The sequence below is a fragment of the Acromyrmex echinatior genome, chromosome 10 (genome assembly GCF_024713525.1).
Source record: "Acromyrmex echinatior isolate Ae372 chromosome 10, ASM2471352v2, whole genome shotgun sequence".
NCBI lineage: Eukaryota > Metazoa > Arthropoda > Insecta > Hymenoptera > Formicidae > Acromyrmex > Acromyrmex echinatior.
Window position 1 is genome coordinate 2,756,549 of NC_141861.1, and position 18,147 is coordinate 2,774,695.

Consider the following 18,147-nt stretch of genomic DNA (forward strand, 5'->3'; position numbering starts at 1 on the left):
GAAATACGAGCGAAATTTCTAAGTAAAACAGTATGATAAAGAATATCTATGAAGTTAACACATTTTATTAATATAAAAGGAAATAATAATTACACAAATATAAAATATAAAAAAGTTTTAAAAAAAGTCAAGGAACGAGCAACACCAACATTTTAAAAAATTAGTTGTTAATTTATTATAATATTATTCTTGGAGATATCGTAAAATAACACATTACAGTTCCAAATAGTACTTTTCGTAGTTCTGCAAGTCTATATAAAGATAAAAAAGTTCCGCATTTTTTATATCAAAAAATCGACCACCAGATATAAAAATATAACATTACGATGAGTCATTTATTAGTCAGAATTACCGCCCAAAGACAAGAGTGATTTCTTACTCCTATTCGTCTTCAAGTATGTAGATTTTGCTACATGATATAACTTTCAACATTTCAACTGATGACTTAATGATAACTTGTAAACAAATCATCGTCCGTGAAACTATATCTTGTCAAAGATTTATCAAGTCTTATCAAGATTTCAACAAGATTTATCAATATTTAATGAACAAACTTTTAAGCTTTGCAGAATAATCTTGAAGTTTTTTAATTGATTACATAAATTTAAATTTTATTTCAAGCACATATCGAAGGCTGACGTGATGAAAATTTTAACATAAAGAGGAAAAAGATTATGGAAGGTAAGTTTAAATAACTGGTTATGTACTAATCATACCTGATGTTTCAAATCTCGTAGTAAAGTTTCAAACCGCTCTCAATAGTCCATTAAACTGTCACTCGGGCTGCGCATTTCTCTCGAAGAGGTCAAAAACTCTCACATCGGCTGTACTCTCAACCATTACTGGAGAACATTTAGCGACTTGATGGCTTCGACTAAACAACATCCTTGCGTCTTTGCAAAAGACACGTTACGTACATGGCGTGAAAGTTTTTTTCCTTATTCGTAAGTGAACCGAGCTCCGAGATCCTTCGTTCAGTGAAAGAGTAAATTGAACGAATTTTGAAGCCGACATATGTTCAGCGAAACTTAATTCAAAGCTTTATCTATTGGGGTTTAAATTTCTAACATTGGGAATCGGGACAAGTTCAGGAGAAGCTAGTTATGCAAATTAATTAAAAATTTAACAAACAGGTTATGTGTTCTTTTAGTTCGATTACGTCTACGATCATGACCGTTATTTTCGAAGGTCTGGCAAATGAAATAAGTAAATAAACGATGGCATATTTAATTCGAGGGAGTACCGAGAACGTAGGAGTACAACTCAATCGACAATAACAACGCCATAAACTCGATTGCTCCCGATTACTCGATGCAGATTATGCAATTTAAAGGTCATATCAGCGAATCCCTTTGCCAAAAGAAAATCTCGAAATATCTCCTCTCGGTATGTCACAAAGTGCAATATTTTTTAGAGACATTCTTTCTTAGAGACGCGTCGTAAAAAAAGAATATTCAATATAAACGAATGATGAGAGAAAGTCTAACGATCACGAAAATTATCTTCGTGACCAAAATAAACTAAATTTGAAAGCACGGTCTCTCCGACTATATGAAAGTATCTAAATTTATAACGGCAGAGATCATCCCGATTATCCGAGTGTTAAGGGGATTCTAAAGTCATCTGTGTTCCACCGATTATTTTTGAAATAAGTATTTTTCAAATTGTTTTTATAGATCCTTTAAAATCTTTTTTTATAATTAAAATATAAACGATAATACAATTAGTTGATAGTTAAGCCAAAAATGAAAAGAAGTTAGAAAATTTTGTTAAATTTATTAGAATTCTAAAGTTGAGATAACTGGAATTCTGGTTGATATACACATTTCTGTAAAATTTACTAAAATTCTTATTTTTACCAGAATAATTATATCAATCAGAACTCTAGCTATCTTAACTCAAATTCTAGTTTTAACCAGAAAATTCTGATTCCTCCATTTTTCTATCAATTATTGTTTAATCCAATCAGACCATCTTTTTCAGCATATAATATTAAAGATCAGATAGTTGAAAAATTTGTATATGCGTGTGATGTTGAAGTAATAATGTACAGCAATGTGTATCAATGACATATGTATAGATCTTGAATCGGTAAAACAGACGATTTTAGACTCCCTCTAAAGGTTATATACATTGTATAAAAACTGGAAGTCACATTGAGAACCCCTGGCACGCACACACGCACATAAAGTAATAAGTTTGTCACTCGACACACCCTGGCTGGCGATCATACAAAATTAGGATCGAGAATGAGATCTAATGTAATGTAACAGTTATGAAGAGGGGAAGACAACATCCATAAAAAAAGATATGAGGAACAAATATAGAAGTACAATTCAGTAACGCATTCAACTATCTCCATATATTACGACATAAATGATACTTTCACGTTTATATCTCTCATCTTGTTCGTCTAATTAATTAAATGCATGAATGTTTATTCTAGTTTCACTTCAGTCCTTGTATAGATATTGTCTCATTACGTACATATTTTATTCTCCAATTCTTGTGTTCAATAGTGCATTGTGCATCGGATGAATGCGGTCGAAATCGACATATCCACATTCGCAGGAAATAAAGATTAAAAGCTGTGTCAATGTATAAACATCCTGCTTCCCTACAGAATCTTTACGAAAGTACGTGTTGCTTGCGTTTCTTGCGCAATATATAATACAAGGAAAGCTCAACGTGTTAGACACACATTAATCCATAATTGAAACATATGGGTTTTGATAACAATTTAAAAAAAGAATTAAAAAAAGAAGTTTTCTAGAAAAAAATTCAACATATTTATCGAACAAGATTTAGAATCAACAAATTCTATCAATAATATTTCATTTAATTTAATTGTGTTATTTTTTAAATTAAATTAAATTAAATTTTTATTTATATTTCTTAAACAGCGTTATATCAGATTATAGATTAAGAATACACTATAATTAAACTTGAAAAATTCTTAAAGAAAACTAATAACAAAAGCTTTAAGTTCCAAGAACTCATATGTTCCTGTTATGAGTTAATTAACTGCTTTCTACATTACACTATTCATTTACCATGCACGTGTCGAGTTTCATTGCTCGGATTTTCATCGTGTTGCGGAGTACCGACCGTAATAAAACGGAAGATAAGTTCTCGATAATAAATAAATGATCGACACATTACGCTGCTGCTTTGATGCTTTCGAATGTTTACATCGTGCACGACGTTATAATTTACAATGTTTATTAGCATTGAGTCTTAAATGTGATGACGCGACATTGATCTTTTGCATGTACAGAGTAAGATAATTGAATCTTTACAATAAACAGCTGTATATTCTTTACTAAACTCATGGCATTTAAAGCACCAATCACGGCCCTTTAAATCCTCTTAAACAGCATCATAGCTACTCTGATCTTCGTCTCGCATCTTCGTCTAATATATTTGTCATTCACAGTAAATACTTGGCAACGATCAATATTGCAGCTTGCGCGAAATGACTTGTGCTTTCATCTTCGATTTTTCATTATCTGATTAATTCGTAGTTTAGATGTAATCTCACTTAACCCTTAGCACACATGATTGGGTCATTATGTCCTGCACATTTCTTTTCTTCGAAAAACTAAAAGCATCAAGTAATCAGTTATAATATTTATATAGAATTTTTTTTAACGAATAACCTTACAAATATTTAAAAAAAATATTTTTAAATATATGTAAGAATCACTTAATTTTTGTACATTTGTTAAAAACACAAATAACCTATCATGTATAGTAAAGAATTGAAAAATTGTATAGGGTGGGCCATCTATTGGTACGTTTTTAAAAATGCGATCAAATGAGCATACATTGATATTTTTTATTAATTTTTTTTTTGTTGTGAAGCTAAAAGTATCCGCGTCAAGAATGAAAAACGATTTCGTTCATGTGGCTCCCTCTACTGGCCTTACAGTATGCCATTCGGTCACCCCAATTATTAATGACATTTTGGACTATTGTTTTTCAAAGCTGGAATTGTCTCACACTTTGGGCCACAGCCTCAATATTCTCGGGTGTGCGCACTGTCCGAGCTCTGGGACCACTTCTGTCATCCACAAACATCCCTTTCTCACGAACTTTCCTCACCAATTTGCGTATAGCTCCTTCGGTGCTCCATATTTCTTTTCAAAATTCGTACAGTTTCGGCGACACAGCACTGACTTTGAAAATAAGTTTTTAAAATTTCAAAACGCTCTTCAAGAGAAAACATGTTGTTTCGTGCCGCGGACGGTATGACTAATAAACTGTCAAAATTTCGGGTCTGTAGCTCGTTCGGTGTTGCCATACGACGAAATTCAAAAACGTACCAATAGATGGCCCACCCTATATATACTAAGAACTTGATAAATATTAACTTGATAATATAAAAATTGTGTGTTTCTAGTTATGATTAATCACTACATTAATGGTTTCGTTGTGGTTTAAATTTTAAGGCTCATTTTCACAATATATATGATTATATCTAAAAATTAAAGGTTCATCAATGAAATTCATTCATGCATTTCTTGGTAACATTTATTTTTTAGGTAACTCTACATAAGGCCTGTTCTTTTTCCATACTTCAGGACTGAATTTCTTGCACGGTCTATCATTTCTCTTTTTCTCGCCAACATGAAAAGAATAAGAAAATGAACCGTGCAAAGAAGTTCAGTCCAGATACAGAAAAAGAATAGACTATTGTGAAAGCTTAAAAGTTATTCACTACAAAATCATCGACTTAATTAACCGTAGAAAAATACAGTTTTTACTTTATCGTCAGACTAAGCCCAAGTTAACCAGCAAATAAAATATTCGCAAGATATCTAAGATAGAAAAGGTAAACACAAGTTCCGAAAGTCACAAAACGAAACCATAAAGAGATGTATTATTTTTCCGGAGGGTCACTTGAACTTATCGGAGAAAATAAGGAGAAAAAAATTGAACGAATGCTAGTCATTCACAGCGCCAAGGAAACGGCAGTAAATTATGACAAATGGCACTTTCATCGGACTACTTACTCCGGCGCGTTACTCCATGCCATACAGATGCTAAATCGGTTGTTCCCATTTCGCGACGCACAGGTGAGAACAGGGGCGGTAACGTTCTCACGTGCGAGCGCGAAAAAGCGGTGTTTTACGGAGCGCGCCGAAGGCAGGCGATGGCGACTGATCAATCGTCTCCTTTCTCCATTTATGGACCGCTCGCGTCATGTGCTTGACTAGGAGACCTCACGGCCGCGAATCAAATGTGGTTGACTTCGATTGAGTGTTAACCCTTTGTACCATCATGTGATTTAATTCGTAACAAGAACACATATTTGTGACTAACACTAAGGCTCTTCACTTCAACTTACTGCACTGTATACCAGTTCTGAGAGTTTATCGATAAAAAAAAAAGAACAGACCTTATTATTATACTGAGAAAGAATCTTGTCTGGGACAGTCAAAATGTTAAAATCAGAAACGAAGATCTTAAGCTCTCAGGTCAGAAGAATGACATATTGAGAAAGATGATATACCTACACATTTGCCGGATTATATTCGGTAGTTGTAAGTAAATTCTCGTAGACTGGTCTGCGACAATAATAACGATTGAATATTGTTCGGGAAATATGTGTGTCATCTGTTCAAAATGCCATTTTTTTATTGTTTTTTTGATCTGAAAAGATTTTCTAATGATTTTGACATTTTAATTATCCTGGATAAGATTCTTTCTTCTGTCTCAGTTTGAGGAGCTAACTATATTTTCCAACAAAATAATATGCAACGTATTTTACATTTTATATGTCTGATATACTTATTTGTTTTTATACTTATTTGTTTTTGTTCTTATTTTTTCTTTTATTGAATAAAATTTATTTAATTAACTAATGTTTAATTAATGATGTATACATTTGTTTGGACAGTGTTTTTATGACATTAGTTTGTTTTAATAACTTGTTAGATTTTTTAACACAATGTCAATTAATATAATTAACATACTGTTAATTATATTAATATTAAAATTAATATTAAAATTAACACACTCTTAATATAATATTAATTCAAAGTTTATTTAATTAAAGTTCAAAATAAGCTATGACATTGTGTCAATTTTTAAGAAAATATACGAGCATTTTTACTCCATTGTTAGATTTTAATTTTTTATCAATTATGATCCTCTTTTAATTGATCTTTATTTACGTATTTATTTAATTCTTTTGACTGAAGAAGTCTGTGAGCTCAAAACAGCCCCTATAATATTTAATAACACCAATATATTTTATTATTACTTTTCAACTCACACCTATTAATTATCTTATATTGCTTTCAGTATCATATTATTACTTTACAAAATCAAGCTTTAAAAGTATTCATAAAATTATTCCAAATTATTGTACTACTTAAAAATTACTATTTAAAAATGTTCTAAAGTCACCAAACCCATATGCTCCAGTTACGGGTTAAGTTACATTATAGAACATACTCATATATTTATATTCTTCCCCTGCATTCGTTTACGCAGCGATTAGTGCAGAAGTATTACTTTATTCTTGTTGTTCACCAAGTGTTAAACAAGAAATTAAATGATACTCTCTGCGCTAACCGCTGTGTAAACGAATGCACCCTTTAAGTTTTAATGACTGCGTTCAGCAGAAAAAAGTTTTATAACTGTTGTAAGATTCTTTAATATAATTTGTTCATATATCTAGATCCCTGAGGAAATAAGGGCATAAATCAATTATATTAAAGACTGTTACAACAGCTGCAAAATTCCTTTTTCTGCTGACACAGCCAATGATTTAATCAATGTTCCTCGCTTACCAGTTGTGTAATCTTGTTTCAGCAAGCAAAAAACTCTGGTTATGCAAGGTTAAAGGTGAGTTAATTTGAATTCATATTATTCCATTCTTTCCTCAATTATAATTCACTTTTAAACAGAGAACAGCGCGTAAAGAGCAGCTCAGTTTTAATGCAGATGACAACAATTCCTAAAATATAATGAATGTTACAAAAAGTCATTCTTGACGTCATCTTTAAAGCGATAAATAACACTTAATAACGATAAATAATTTTTTTACAAAATATATCCAGTCTTATCCTTTTATCAATAACGTTTATCAACGTTTATCAACATTCTATGAAAACAGCTACTCGTGCATCACTTTGAGAGGAGAAAAAAATCAAGTTTCTCCGTCTCCGTTTTAATTTTAGCATTTAATAAAGTGGAGGACAAACATAATCAAGTATCTATAAATAACATGAAAGTCACGGAAAGTAGCCGGAAAATTGCCGCGGGTGAAGGTTAGGTGCGCTCGGAATAACTCGACGTCGTTACGGGCGACCTTAGACATCGACATCGTCGCCGTCGCCGTCGCCGTCGCCGAACGCTTACCTTGGGATTGCCGTTGCCAAGCCAGGGAATAACATTGTCGATGAACATTCCGATGTCCTGGCACTCGATGCTCTTGCTCAAGTCGCCGAGGAAATTGAGCAGCGCAGTGCCGACGTTGAGCTTCTTCTTGATATCCGTCGTTGACAGGAGCGGCATGAAGCCGTCCATATCACGCGGATTCACCGCCATGGTCGGGCGGAGATGCTAGACGTCGAACGTCGCTCCGTCACGTCGCCGTCGTCGTGACTGTGCACGTCGTTCTCGTCGCCGCCTCCTGTAGACGATCTCACCCGCGGATTGTCCCTCGATCACAAGACGGGACAAGGACGATACGCGAAGAGGTGCTTCTCACTCGCGCACGTCAACACACATTATCTCGCCGCGGAAAACGGAGATATCGCGTCCTTCGTCATGCCAACGGAAACGAGGTCGGTTCTCGCGGCGAGAAGGAAACAACAGGATTATCGCGAGTCCGCCGGTACCGACGAAGTCTGCACGATTTAATCACCGTCACTGCGACACTCGTCGTCGTCGTCGTCGTTGCCGCCGCCACCGCCGTTCGCCGTAAGTAACGTTCGTACGTGCGGCACGACCGCCAAGCGAACCTGATTATTCAACGAGCGATTCTCGTATTATACGCACTACACACCGATTAATGTCCGTCGTCGTTGTCGTTGAAACGCTCTGTCAGACGCCGTAGTCCGTACACACCGCAACTACTCGAACACGAACGCGGCGAAACGAGGGATCATCGGCACCGTGCACGCGACGCCATTTTCGTTTCCCCATCATGGCGGTTGGTGTTCGTTGCGCCGCTGCGCGCTGCGCGCGCCGCCACTCGGCCGCCGAGCCAACTACGTTTCAAACGGTCGCGTTCGGTAACTGTCGTTTGAATTGCGTCGCGTCGCGTCGTTCATTCGTCCCGTGGCCGTTGTGCATTGCTGCGTATTATATCATTGCCTTTAGCATCTGCTTGGCTACTCCTGTATGTTGTAACTCATTATGCAGTCGTTATCATGATATAAAGATATCATATTATGGTCGTTATGTTTCGAATTCATAACGACAGTTGTGCAGCTTTTTTTATTATCCCTGATGAAAATAAAAATCAGAGCGTAAGTCGCGAATGTAATGGGAGACCCAGAAAAATGGATTAAAATAGATTGATTTTTTTTTATCTGAATGCGTATTTAAAAAAAAATAGCGAATACTTTTTTTTTGGATTTAATTGGATTCAATTAGATTCAATTGGATGCAATTGAATGGAAAAACTGCATTTCCTATTTAAAATTTTGAATTGAACAGTATTCACAATTGTATTTGTGTGCACAGAAAAAGCTAATATTATTTTTAAATTGAAAGGCATAGAGATATGCTCTATGCAATTCCTATAAACGAATAAAAATGCATTCAGGATTGAAAAGCATTCATTTTCACATTCGTGAATCAATATTTCTGAAAATCTGAATCCATTTCAATTCATTTCAATCCATTCTCGTTTGTAACAGAAGCATAAACGAAACTTCTAGAAGGTGAAAATTGGAACAATGAAATGTTGCACTTACGCTTCTTTTACATTTTGATGTTTCAATTTTCGCCTTCCAGAAGTTTCGTTTACGCTTCTGTTACTCCCCAGTAAATGAGAATAGATTGAAATGAATTGAAATAGATTCAGATTTTTAGAAATATTGATTCATGAATGTTAAAATGAATGAATGCTTCTGTTACTCTCCCATTATATCCGATTTACGCTCCGATTTTTATTTTCATCAGGGATATAAAATATACTGCGCAATGATTGTTGTTATGAACACATAATGAGTTACAGAATTCTACTGTTGATCGCATCGTTGCGTCCGGACGACATATATCTACACGTTTTTAATGCACGAGATTAATTGTAGAATCGTTTCTCCGATTTTCTGGACGACGACGATCATGGCGTATCCAATCGATTTGAATTCGAGCGAATAATGAGGTGAGTCAAAGTAACTCGAGAAAAATGGTAAAAGAAAAAACCGTAAATAATTCAACGCGGTAATTGATACGTGAAAATAATACAATTAATAATTGAAAGGTTTTACGTCAAAATAATGCAACAATTAATTAATTGGAATAATACAAATAATTGTAATAACTGAAGTATATTAAGTTAATTAATTATTGCATAATTTTATTCGCACTGACCTCATATTTTCCGTTCTTTCGTGTTAAAGTTTAATATCGTGTTATAACTTATTAAATTATAATAAAAATGCAGGGAATCAATTACACATATATCTTTAAATGAAAATTACAAAAATGACTAAATTCGTTGTTAAACGATTAATTACGAACATTCTAGTAAATTCATTCACTTTTGTAATTTTCATTTCGTTTCAAAATATATAATTGATCCTCTGATTTGATGTACGTTGAATCAGGTCGATAAAGCCTGATATTTATCGTTTATCCCTTTTTGACAGAAGCGCAGTGGCGATTACATCAGATTATACCTCGCGAGAATAGTGCAGCGTGAAGTTGCATTCGAACGAACTGGGGCCAAACCGTTCGATTTGAATCCGAACGGTTTCGATGGGTGAATCATGTTCGTTAGACGCGCGTTTCTGCGTACGCTTTTCGTAATGAGGTTTTAATGGAGGATAATGATGTGTATATACATAGTTACATTCACATATACAATATTAGGTATGTACAATACAATTTGTTATCGCTATCGCTCTGCGCGTCCCCGCTCGCTGTATCGTCGTTACTGAAAAACGTTGGACAAAAAATACATCTCGCGAGCGCGATGACGCTGTGATTATGTGGAATTTCGACGAACGATCTCCAGCCTTCGATATTCCGCCACTGACAAAATTGTTATAATCTTTATTCTTACGAAATTATTGTATACTATTAGATGAACAGAGGAACAATTCCTTGAGTTAAATAATATTTTGTTTTTAACCTTTACACTGAGAGAAAAATGCACTAAATTTTAATAAATATTTGTTTGAATAATGCCAGTTGAATATTTACACATTTATTTGGTACAATCATTAATTTGATTCAATTATTATTATATTTTTTTATTTAGCAAATATTTATTTTCCGTAAGTGAATGTTATATTAATAATATTCAAATAATTATTTGGTACATTTTTCTCTCAGTGTATGTGCGTCAAAATTTAATTAATTTCTATAATCAGTTTCAAAGTAAATAACGTCTATATTAACGTATATGTATTTAGTAAACAAAAATTTTGAATTAAATTTGAGTCAAATTTAATACATTTTCTTGAATTAAATCGTTTAACTTCATTATTTTAGTTAAATTAACAACATATTAAATAAGAATAATGGCGACCTATAGAAATTAAAACTAACTCAAATTATGGATATAATTTAGCATTATGAATTTAACAGTGCACGTTACAACTTATATATATATATAATATATATATATATATATATATATATATATATATATATATATATATGAACAGAAAGTGCGAGCGAAATAATTAAGATTGGCAAAAAGACACCATGGCGTCTCATTTTCATTCTTTTTTCTACGATTTTCGAGCGAATAATTCAAATGAGCGAATTATGCTCGTGTTTTGTACGTACATGAAAATATTCGGCGCCAACTTTAACATTAAAGCGCGATCACCGGCTTTCGAGTAGATTGATTATATGTTACAGAAGAGTGGCAATAATGACATCTGAGCCTGTCTGTACACGTATAACACACAACATTTTTTGATAGCGAAATCTGGGATATGTTCCACTTAGCGTTTACAACAAAGCTCACGCATCATTTCATCTTTGTTCAATATTTTATAAACAAGGATGAAATGATGCTTGCGAGCATTGCGTACGTCAAGTGGAGTCATACTCTTAATAATTGCAACACTATTTGTAAATAATGTTGCACATTCACACGACATACACAGAAAGATCCTTTGACAAGTCGCGAGTCATGAAACAATCCCTTAAGAAGCACAATTGCCACCTTATAAAAATTGACGAACGCTGTATGAAAAGTGTCAATTAACACCGGTTACAGAAAATTACGCTCAAAATAAATAGGATCTGTATATGTATATATAACTTAATTTATATATAAATAATTTGTATGTATATTATTAATTTATATTATATATATGTATATTTATATATTATATATAGTACTCTCTTTATAAATAGCATATTGCATGCATCCTTTGCACTAATGTTTTCGTTCGACAATTGGAAAATCCAAAACTGAATGTCTAAAATTGCTAAGAGCTATATCACAATACGCAGCAATAAAAATGATGGAGCTACATTTAAATTTCACTCATTCCGAATGTCTGAATCCGTTCGAGCAAGCCTTGGATCTATTATTATCATCGAGTATCATTCAACTATCCAGACTATTTTGTTCATAATAACTTGTATAACATTCGCTTTTCGCATAACGATCTCGGAACAGCCGTAAGATATTTATTGACAAGCACGCCTCGTATCAGAACGAAAAATATTGAAAAATATCTTGCTCAACCTGACTGGAGTGAATACTGTCTTACTGTCGCGAAGCTTCGTATATGAAACAGCATGATTGCCAAAAAGCTGCGAAAATCCTGATCTGTGCTCAAAACGTGCTGTCACTGATCGAACGTACAGAACGAATTCGCGTAACGAATTATATTAATGAAACTCAAAACAAGTATTCTTCAAATATTTACGATGCCAACAGTACGTTTTGCACACAGACTTATGTAAGTTTAGAATTGTTATTATTATGCTACGCTTATATATACAGTATGTTCCGCATTAAAGATAATTTGACCATCGCAGTCATAATTGGCATCTTGTAACTTTCTATATATGTTTTTTTCTTTCGGTTGTACGCTTCGCGAGTAATTTAGTGGACCGACCGATCGTATTTTAATGAAGAAGAGATAGAGACAGACAAAGAAGTGCTTATCCTGCGTCCATTTCTACCAACAAAAATTAATTTTAATTAATTTCGAGTTAACTTACTTTTTATCTTCTCTAGTTCAAAAATTAGAAAAAGATAAAGAAATAAATAAAATCAAAAATTTACATTGCTAGAAATGGATCTTATTAAACTTTGAGTTATCTTTGAACGTAGCGTGGTGAATGTAATCCTTGTTTTGTTCACCTAATTTGTCTAAATTGTTTGATATTTCGCTGTGATAGCACAATATTCTAATATATTTGTTAAACGCTCCGAGAGATTTTAACGTGATAATAGTCGCATGTAAAGGCAAGCAAAAAATAGTCGATGCGACTTGGAATAAATTTGTGTATGAGTATCTAGATTAAACTACACAATATCCTAGAAAAGTAACTACATATTGCTTTCTCAGCGACTGTTTCATAGTTTTACCAAATCTTAAATGTTAGAAAGATTTTATAGAATAAATTCGAAAACACTTTTCACAAGCTTAGATATCATGTAAGCGTATCCACAAAAAATGATGTTAGGCTTTGTAGTGCCCGAGAAGCTAATGAGACATTTTTAACGCAAGTTCTGAATTGATTAAAAGCCTTAACCGATTATATTTTCTAAGTATATAAATATTACTTTTCTAACTAATGAAATAATTTGATAATACCTAGTAAAACCCATAAATAATGTCGGAATCAATCTGACGATTACTTGGAAATACAACCTTTACTTTGCCCTGCTACTTTGTCCTATATCACATAATAGAAAAATCTACGACACGCAATAGACAGAAACATAATATGATAATGCAGTAGCGTAATAGAAAGGAGATGTATCTTAATTATGTTACCGATTTATAATGATCTTGAACACTTTCTATTGTTGAATCTTTGCCACTTTGTCGAGCAAATTTCTCTGCGATAAGGCTATTGTTGCTGTAATTGTTGCAATAGTGGACATACTTCGACTAAGGGAGTTCCCAGAATCTCTTGGCATACTTGATTCATGTCCGGCTCCATCATGAGTGAAGAGATTTGATCCTCTGTTAGCATCTCCACGCTAATCGCAAGTTTGATAAGAAAAAGAAAAATTAACATATCATTGATTGATGAGAATATATCAGTACAAACTTACCTAGCTAAACTTTCGCTGTCCGACGTCTCCTCATCGGCATTGAGATAGCTCATTGTTTTTTCTAACGGACTTGGGACTTTCTTTCCTTTAACTTCCGACTTTTCAGATTTGTCAGACTTGTCAGACTTATCCTTGTCTCTCTCCGCTGTCTTTGGTTCGCTGGAACGTCGTTCCGTTAAGCTAGATATGTTTAGCATCATCATGCCGTGATTAAGTAATTCCTTAACGCGCTCTCCGGTACCGCCACTCCACAACATATCGAGAGATTGTCTTCTACTTGAATTTGCTGAAATAACAATGTTAATATATAAATCTACATCTCAATATACGAAATTTGTTGAAGATCCACACATATATCCACTTACTGGAACTACCACCACTAGTTTCACCACCGGCTGAACTTCTAGTTATCCAATTAGCTAAGCTACCATCGAGCTTGCTTCTATTTTTTACTGATGGACTTCTCGTAACTTCGGCTTTCTTCTCTTCGCTTAAGGTAACTTCATTTACTTTCGACATTGTGGGTAAAGATTTTTGCGTTACTAATCTCCTTCGACTAGTTTGTTCTTTCGGCGGTTCGCTGGTAGCATTAATTGTCTGAGCAAGTTCTGGACTTAGATCCATCGGTAACGGTTTGTAAGGAATTTGATCTTCTTCATCGGAATACACGTCATTATTGTAATAAACTTCATCCGGCGAATTGTTCAAGCTAATTTCCGTCCACTCCTCTCCGTTTTGAGAATTAGTAGAATTATTCTTGCGATCATTTACGGGCGTTTGAATTTTAACTCTCTTTTCAACCGGAGATATAATACCCGACAGATCCGTCAGGCCTGGTGCAGAAGAACTTGTATGATTTAGAGATACGATATGTTTCGAGTCGGTCGCAGCGATGCTTCGTGGACGGTCCCGTTTTATGTATTTACGAGGTTCGGTGGCTGAAAGATTCAGATTATTTAGGCCCAGGTACTCTAACGATGAATCTCTCTCGATCTAAAAAAAGGATTTATCGATTAATAAAATTAAGAAGTATGATTTGCCTGGAATGTACTTACTCTTGTAGGCATGGGACATGGCACGTTCGTACTCATCTTATCGGGAAGGCGTAAGTATTCGTCACTAGTGTAATCCGTGCTGTCTGGAGATCCAGTTACACTGGAATCCGTTGGAGTCGTCGAGTTAATTTGTGCAGCGGAATGATCCGGCGCGTCTTGTGTACTCTTATCGTATTCGTCCATACCGTCGTATCTTCTTGTCTGTTAGCAAAAGTATAATGAAAATTTTACACAATTCGAATTACGTTATATTCACACAAGTCTATATTTATACCCTGTGAATTTCGTCGCTGATCTTTTCTAAATTTCGTAATGCTTCCGCGTATGAAGCTTTTGCTTCGCCAACTGATCTCTCCAGTGCACTAACTTTCATCTTCTGCTCCTCTAGCATTTGATTAAAGTGCGCTTTCATCTCATAGTAAGGCCTATGTGATTATGTAATATTTCATTAAGTTGGAGCTATGTAAAAATGATATGTTTTTACAGCATTTCAATGTAATATAATATATTTATGCATAACAATTTGTTGCATGACAATTTGATTAGGAAGAAGCAACTTGATAAATTTTGTGTGCAGTACATCTGTGTGAAAGGATCATTAAAAAAAATTAGTAAATTATACATTCGAAATATTTTCAAAAATATATAGTAATTCATGCACAATCAGGATGATGATTAAAATAAATGAACAGAGAACTAGTTCAGAACTAGATGACACACAAAATAAATGTCGTGTATTTAAAAAAAATAAAAAAGAATATCTATCCTACTTACAACATGAGCAAGTTGTGCCTGTAGGCGATACTGTTTATCAGAAGCAAGCTGCGGCGTGCACCCATACTGCCAACATGAACATATAACCAAAACACATAAATACCATAAGTGGTCTATAGAAAATAACATAAACGTAATAATCATTCGAAAGTAATTCGATGATTATTTAAGTAGAGATAAAAAATGTCAATAGCAACAGGAAGAAACAATAAAAGGTTTGTATATAAAACATTTATCGTGTTCCGGTACATTAACTTGGTTGTATACAAGGTTTTTTAGCTCTTCAAAAAGTGATTCAAAAATATAAAAAAAATAACTATATGCGGTAATTTCATGCATTATAAAAAAACCATTGGGAAGGTAGGTATACTCGAGCTCCATTAATGAGAAGAGGGTGGCAGGTTCCTTACGTACCTAGATTTAGCAATAGTACGCTTCAATTCACGCTGCAACCTTTGAACTTCGTGTTCCGCTTTGTGATATAACACAGTTGTGTGTCTATGTTCAGCTTCAGAGAGAGCTCTCTCATGCTCTGACTCATTAACTCGCGACGTAGCATGATTCAACATTTCCTATAATATATTTCATTACTTGCATAATACCTGCATATATTTTTTTCTCAAGACTTGATATTGAAGAGTCTTACCTGCCAAGCGTGATCAAAACATCTTCCTTCGGTCCGTAGTCCTTCTTCAGCTAAGTAAACCATTTCTTTAGCTGCCGAATGTTGACTGTTGGCTCTCTCAAATCTAATCGCAGCTTTCTGCGTTTCTTGTAATGCCTGAAATAAAATGTTTATATATAATATATATATATATATATTTTTTTTTTTTAAATCTAACGATAGAAATGTAATAGTTATCTAGATATAAATATTCTTACCTCTTTTGCTTTAAACCTAGCGTCATAGTATGGTCTGGATTTTTCAATGCAAGCTCCAAGTTTCTTAGCCAAAGCGTCAATCTTAATTGTCGATTCACAGAGTAATTCTCTAAAGGTTGCTCTTGCTTCCTAAACATGATGAAATAAAATTCTCTATTAGATGGAAAGAATGGAATATAAGATGTATAAGATGTATAAGATGTATACAATTCCTACAATCTCAAATCAAGCCACAATCTCAAATTAAAAATTATTTCTTTGAAGCCATCATCATGGACTGTGCTGTTAAGATCATCGTTTCAAATCATTATCCATTTACATGTATCTTACACAGCAATCATCTCAATGAAATCTAATCGCAACCAGTTTCAAAACTTGTCGGCAATTTTGTTCCTCAAGCATCATTCATATATATATCGCAATGCAAAATCTAGACAGGCAAGGGACAATTACAAATGCAAGGTCATGCTTTAATAAAAATTAGTACTTACATCTAAATCAACTTCTAGTTTATTAATATCGTCCGTAGCTGTGTTTAATTTTTCAAGTTCAATCTGAAACAAAATATCATACATTTCATCAGAAAACATATTAAATTAGATATCATTAAAAAAGTATTTTTTATTTTATATGCTATAATACATAAAAGTTATACACAAATTTTAAACATACGCGAATTTTTTATTCGAACAAACAATCTACGTTTCATCCCCCTCCTTAAAATGTTTATATATAAAAATTAATTTTATATATATATATATAAGAAGCCTCATTCATTGTGCTCCAATTTCTCGCGTCGAGACGAAGTTACCGGACAATGAGGGTAATTTAGCACGCGCTATCGTAGTAATAGGCCTTCCCAGCCGGGTGGGGGACAAAGGGGGATTAAGAATCGGGGACGTTTTATGACTCGTGCGTGTGCGCGCGTGTGTGTGCGTGTGTGTGTGTGCATGAGCGAGCGGAGGGAGAAGGAAAAGTAGAAAACGTTCACGAAGGAAACACACTGAGACTCGCGATGAAATTCGCCGTTGAAGCACATTCTACGACACATTTTACGACGCGATTCTTTTCGTGTGGTTTAATCGTGGCGAAGCTTCTGCTCGCCGACGACGAGAATCAAGAGTATCGATATCGCAAAGTCGCGGGGGCTCCCCCCCTCGCGGTTGCTCCGTCTGGGCGACGCACACGCGGACGGCGGCGACACTCACCTGCACTCGCGGGTCCACTGCATCGTCGACGCGATCAGAATCATCGGCACTCTCCTTCTGCACACGTCTGCTCATAATTAAATCTAGAGGGTGGATTTTATTTACAGCTCTCCCATGCCACCTGTGTGTATCGTCTGCTAGACAACATCAGGTGGCCATGTTGGACGTCAAAACGTATCGCTGCGGCGAGCAGGGCCGTCTCCACACTACGTGCTCGAACGGGGAAGCATGCGCCTTCCTCCTCGCAGGAGAGCTCTGGAGAGCTCCCACGGACCTGGAAATGTCATCTGAGGTTGCGCGATAACGATTCGAGACCGGACATGCAAATTCATTGCATCGGATCGAAGATTCGAATCATTGAATTTATGATTATATATATATATATAGTATAAGGTTTTTCTATTATTTATATATCTATTAATACTCTTAATATAAAATTCGAATATAATAGTTTATTAAGGCCCGATTGTACCAATGTTACTTTGATTTTAAGCGAGGCTTAAAACTCTTTCCTTCTCTGGTCTCTGTCTCTCTTTGACTTTAAAATAAGACAGATAGAGTTTTAAGTCTCACTTAAAGTTAAAGTGACATTGATGCAACTGGGCCTAAATTTTACAAAGTTATAAAAGTTGAGACAAAAGTTAATAATAAATAAAAGGAGCATACTTTATATTATTATATTATTACATTATTATATATATTGTATGTGTATAGGAAAAAGACTTGTTTAACAGATAATTTGTACAAAGATCTTGTATTTAAATTTTATGCTTCTTCCATT

General features: G+C 34.4%; 2 protein-coding genes across 8 annotated transcripts in view; both read right to left on the reverse strand.

Annotated features, from left to right (window-relative positions):
• Positions 1 to 8,150, reverse strand: part of chb (CLIP-associating protein) — a 47,785-nt gene extending 39,635 nt beyond the window's left edge. For 4 of the 5 annotated variants that reach the window (XR_015546388.1, XM_011067565.2, XM_011067566.2 and 1 more), the window contains exon 1: positions 7,372 to 8,149. Coding sequence is in view for 4 of the 5 variants with exons in the window: in XM_011067565.2 (XP_011065867.1) it covers positions 7,372 to 7,560 (189 nt within the window). In the remaining variant the exon portion in view is untranslated. Of the gene's footprint in view, positions 1 to 7,371 lie in introns of all 5 variants that reach the window. The other variant, XM_011067564.2, reaches the window with a different exon arrangement.
• Positions 8,151 to 9,974: 1,824 nt separating this feature from the next.
• LOC105152978 (uncharacterized) lies at positions 9,975 to 17,755 on the reverse strand. 3 transcript variants are annotated; one of them, XM_087410348.1, is made up of 12 exons: positions 17,367 to 17,426; positions 16,650 to 16,712; positions 16,375 to 16,588; positions 16,159 to 16,287; positions 15,923 to 16,057; positions 15,691 to 15,848; positions 15,277 to 15,342; positions 14,777 to 14,927; positions 14,503 to 14,703; positions 13,813 to 14,440; positions 13,448 to 13,733; positions 9,975 to 13,372 (listed from the first exon to the last, which is right to left on the reverse strand). In XM_087410348.1, exons 5-12 carry the CDS (start codon positions 15,983 to 15,985, stop codon positions 13,240 to 13,242), a joined length of 1,686 nt encoding a protein of 561 aa, XP_087266474.1. In that variant the 5' UTR covers positions 15,986 to 16,057; positions 16,159 to 16,287; positions 16,375 to 16,588; positions 16,650 to 16,712; positions 17,367 to 17,426; the 3' UTR covers positions 9,975 to 13,239. The 3 variants fall into 3 exon arrangements, with proteins under 3 accessions (XP_087266474.1, XP_011065862.2, XP_011065863.2); XM_011067560.2 differs by lacking the exon at positions 16,375 to 16,588 and having other exon boundaries at positions 17,367 to 17,755; XM_011067561.2 differs by lacking the exons at positions 15,277 to 15,342; positions 16,375 to 16,588 and having other exon boundaries at positions 17,367 to 17,755.
• Between the last annotated feature and the right edge of the window lie 392 nt (positions 17,756 to 18,147).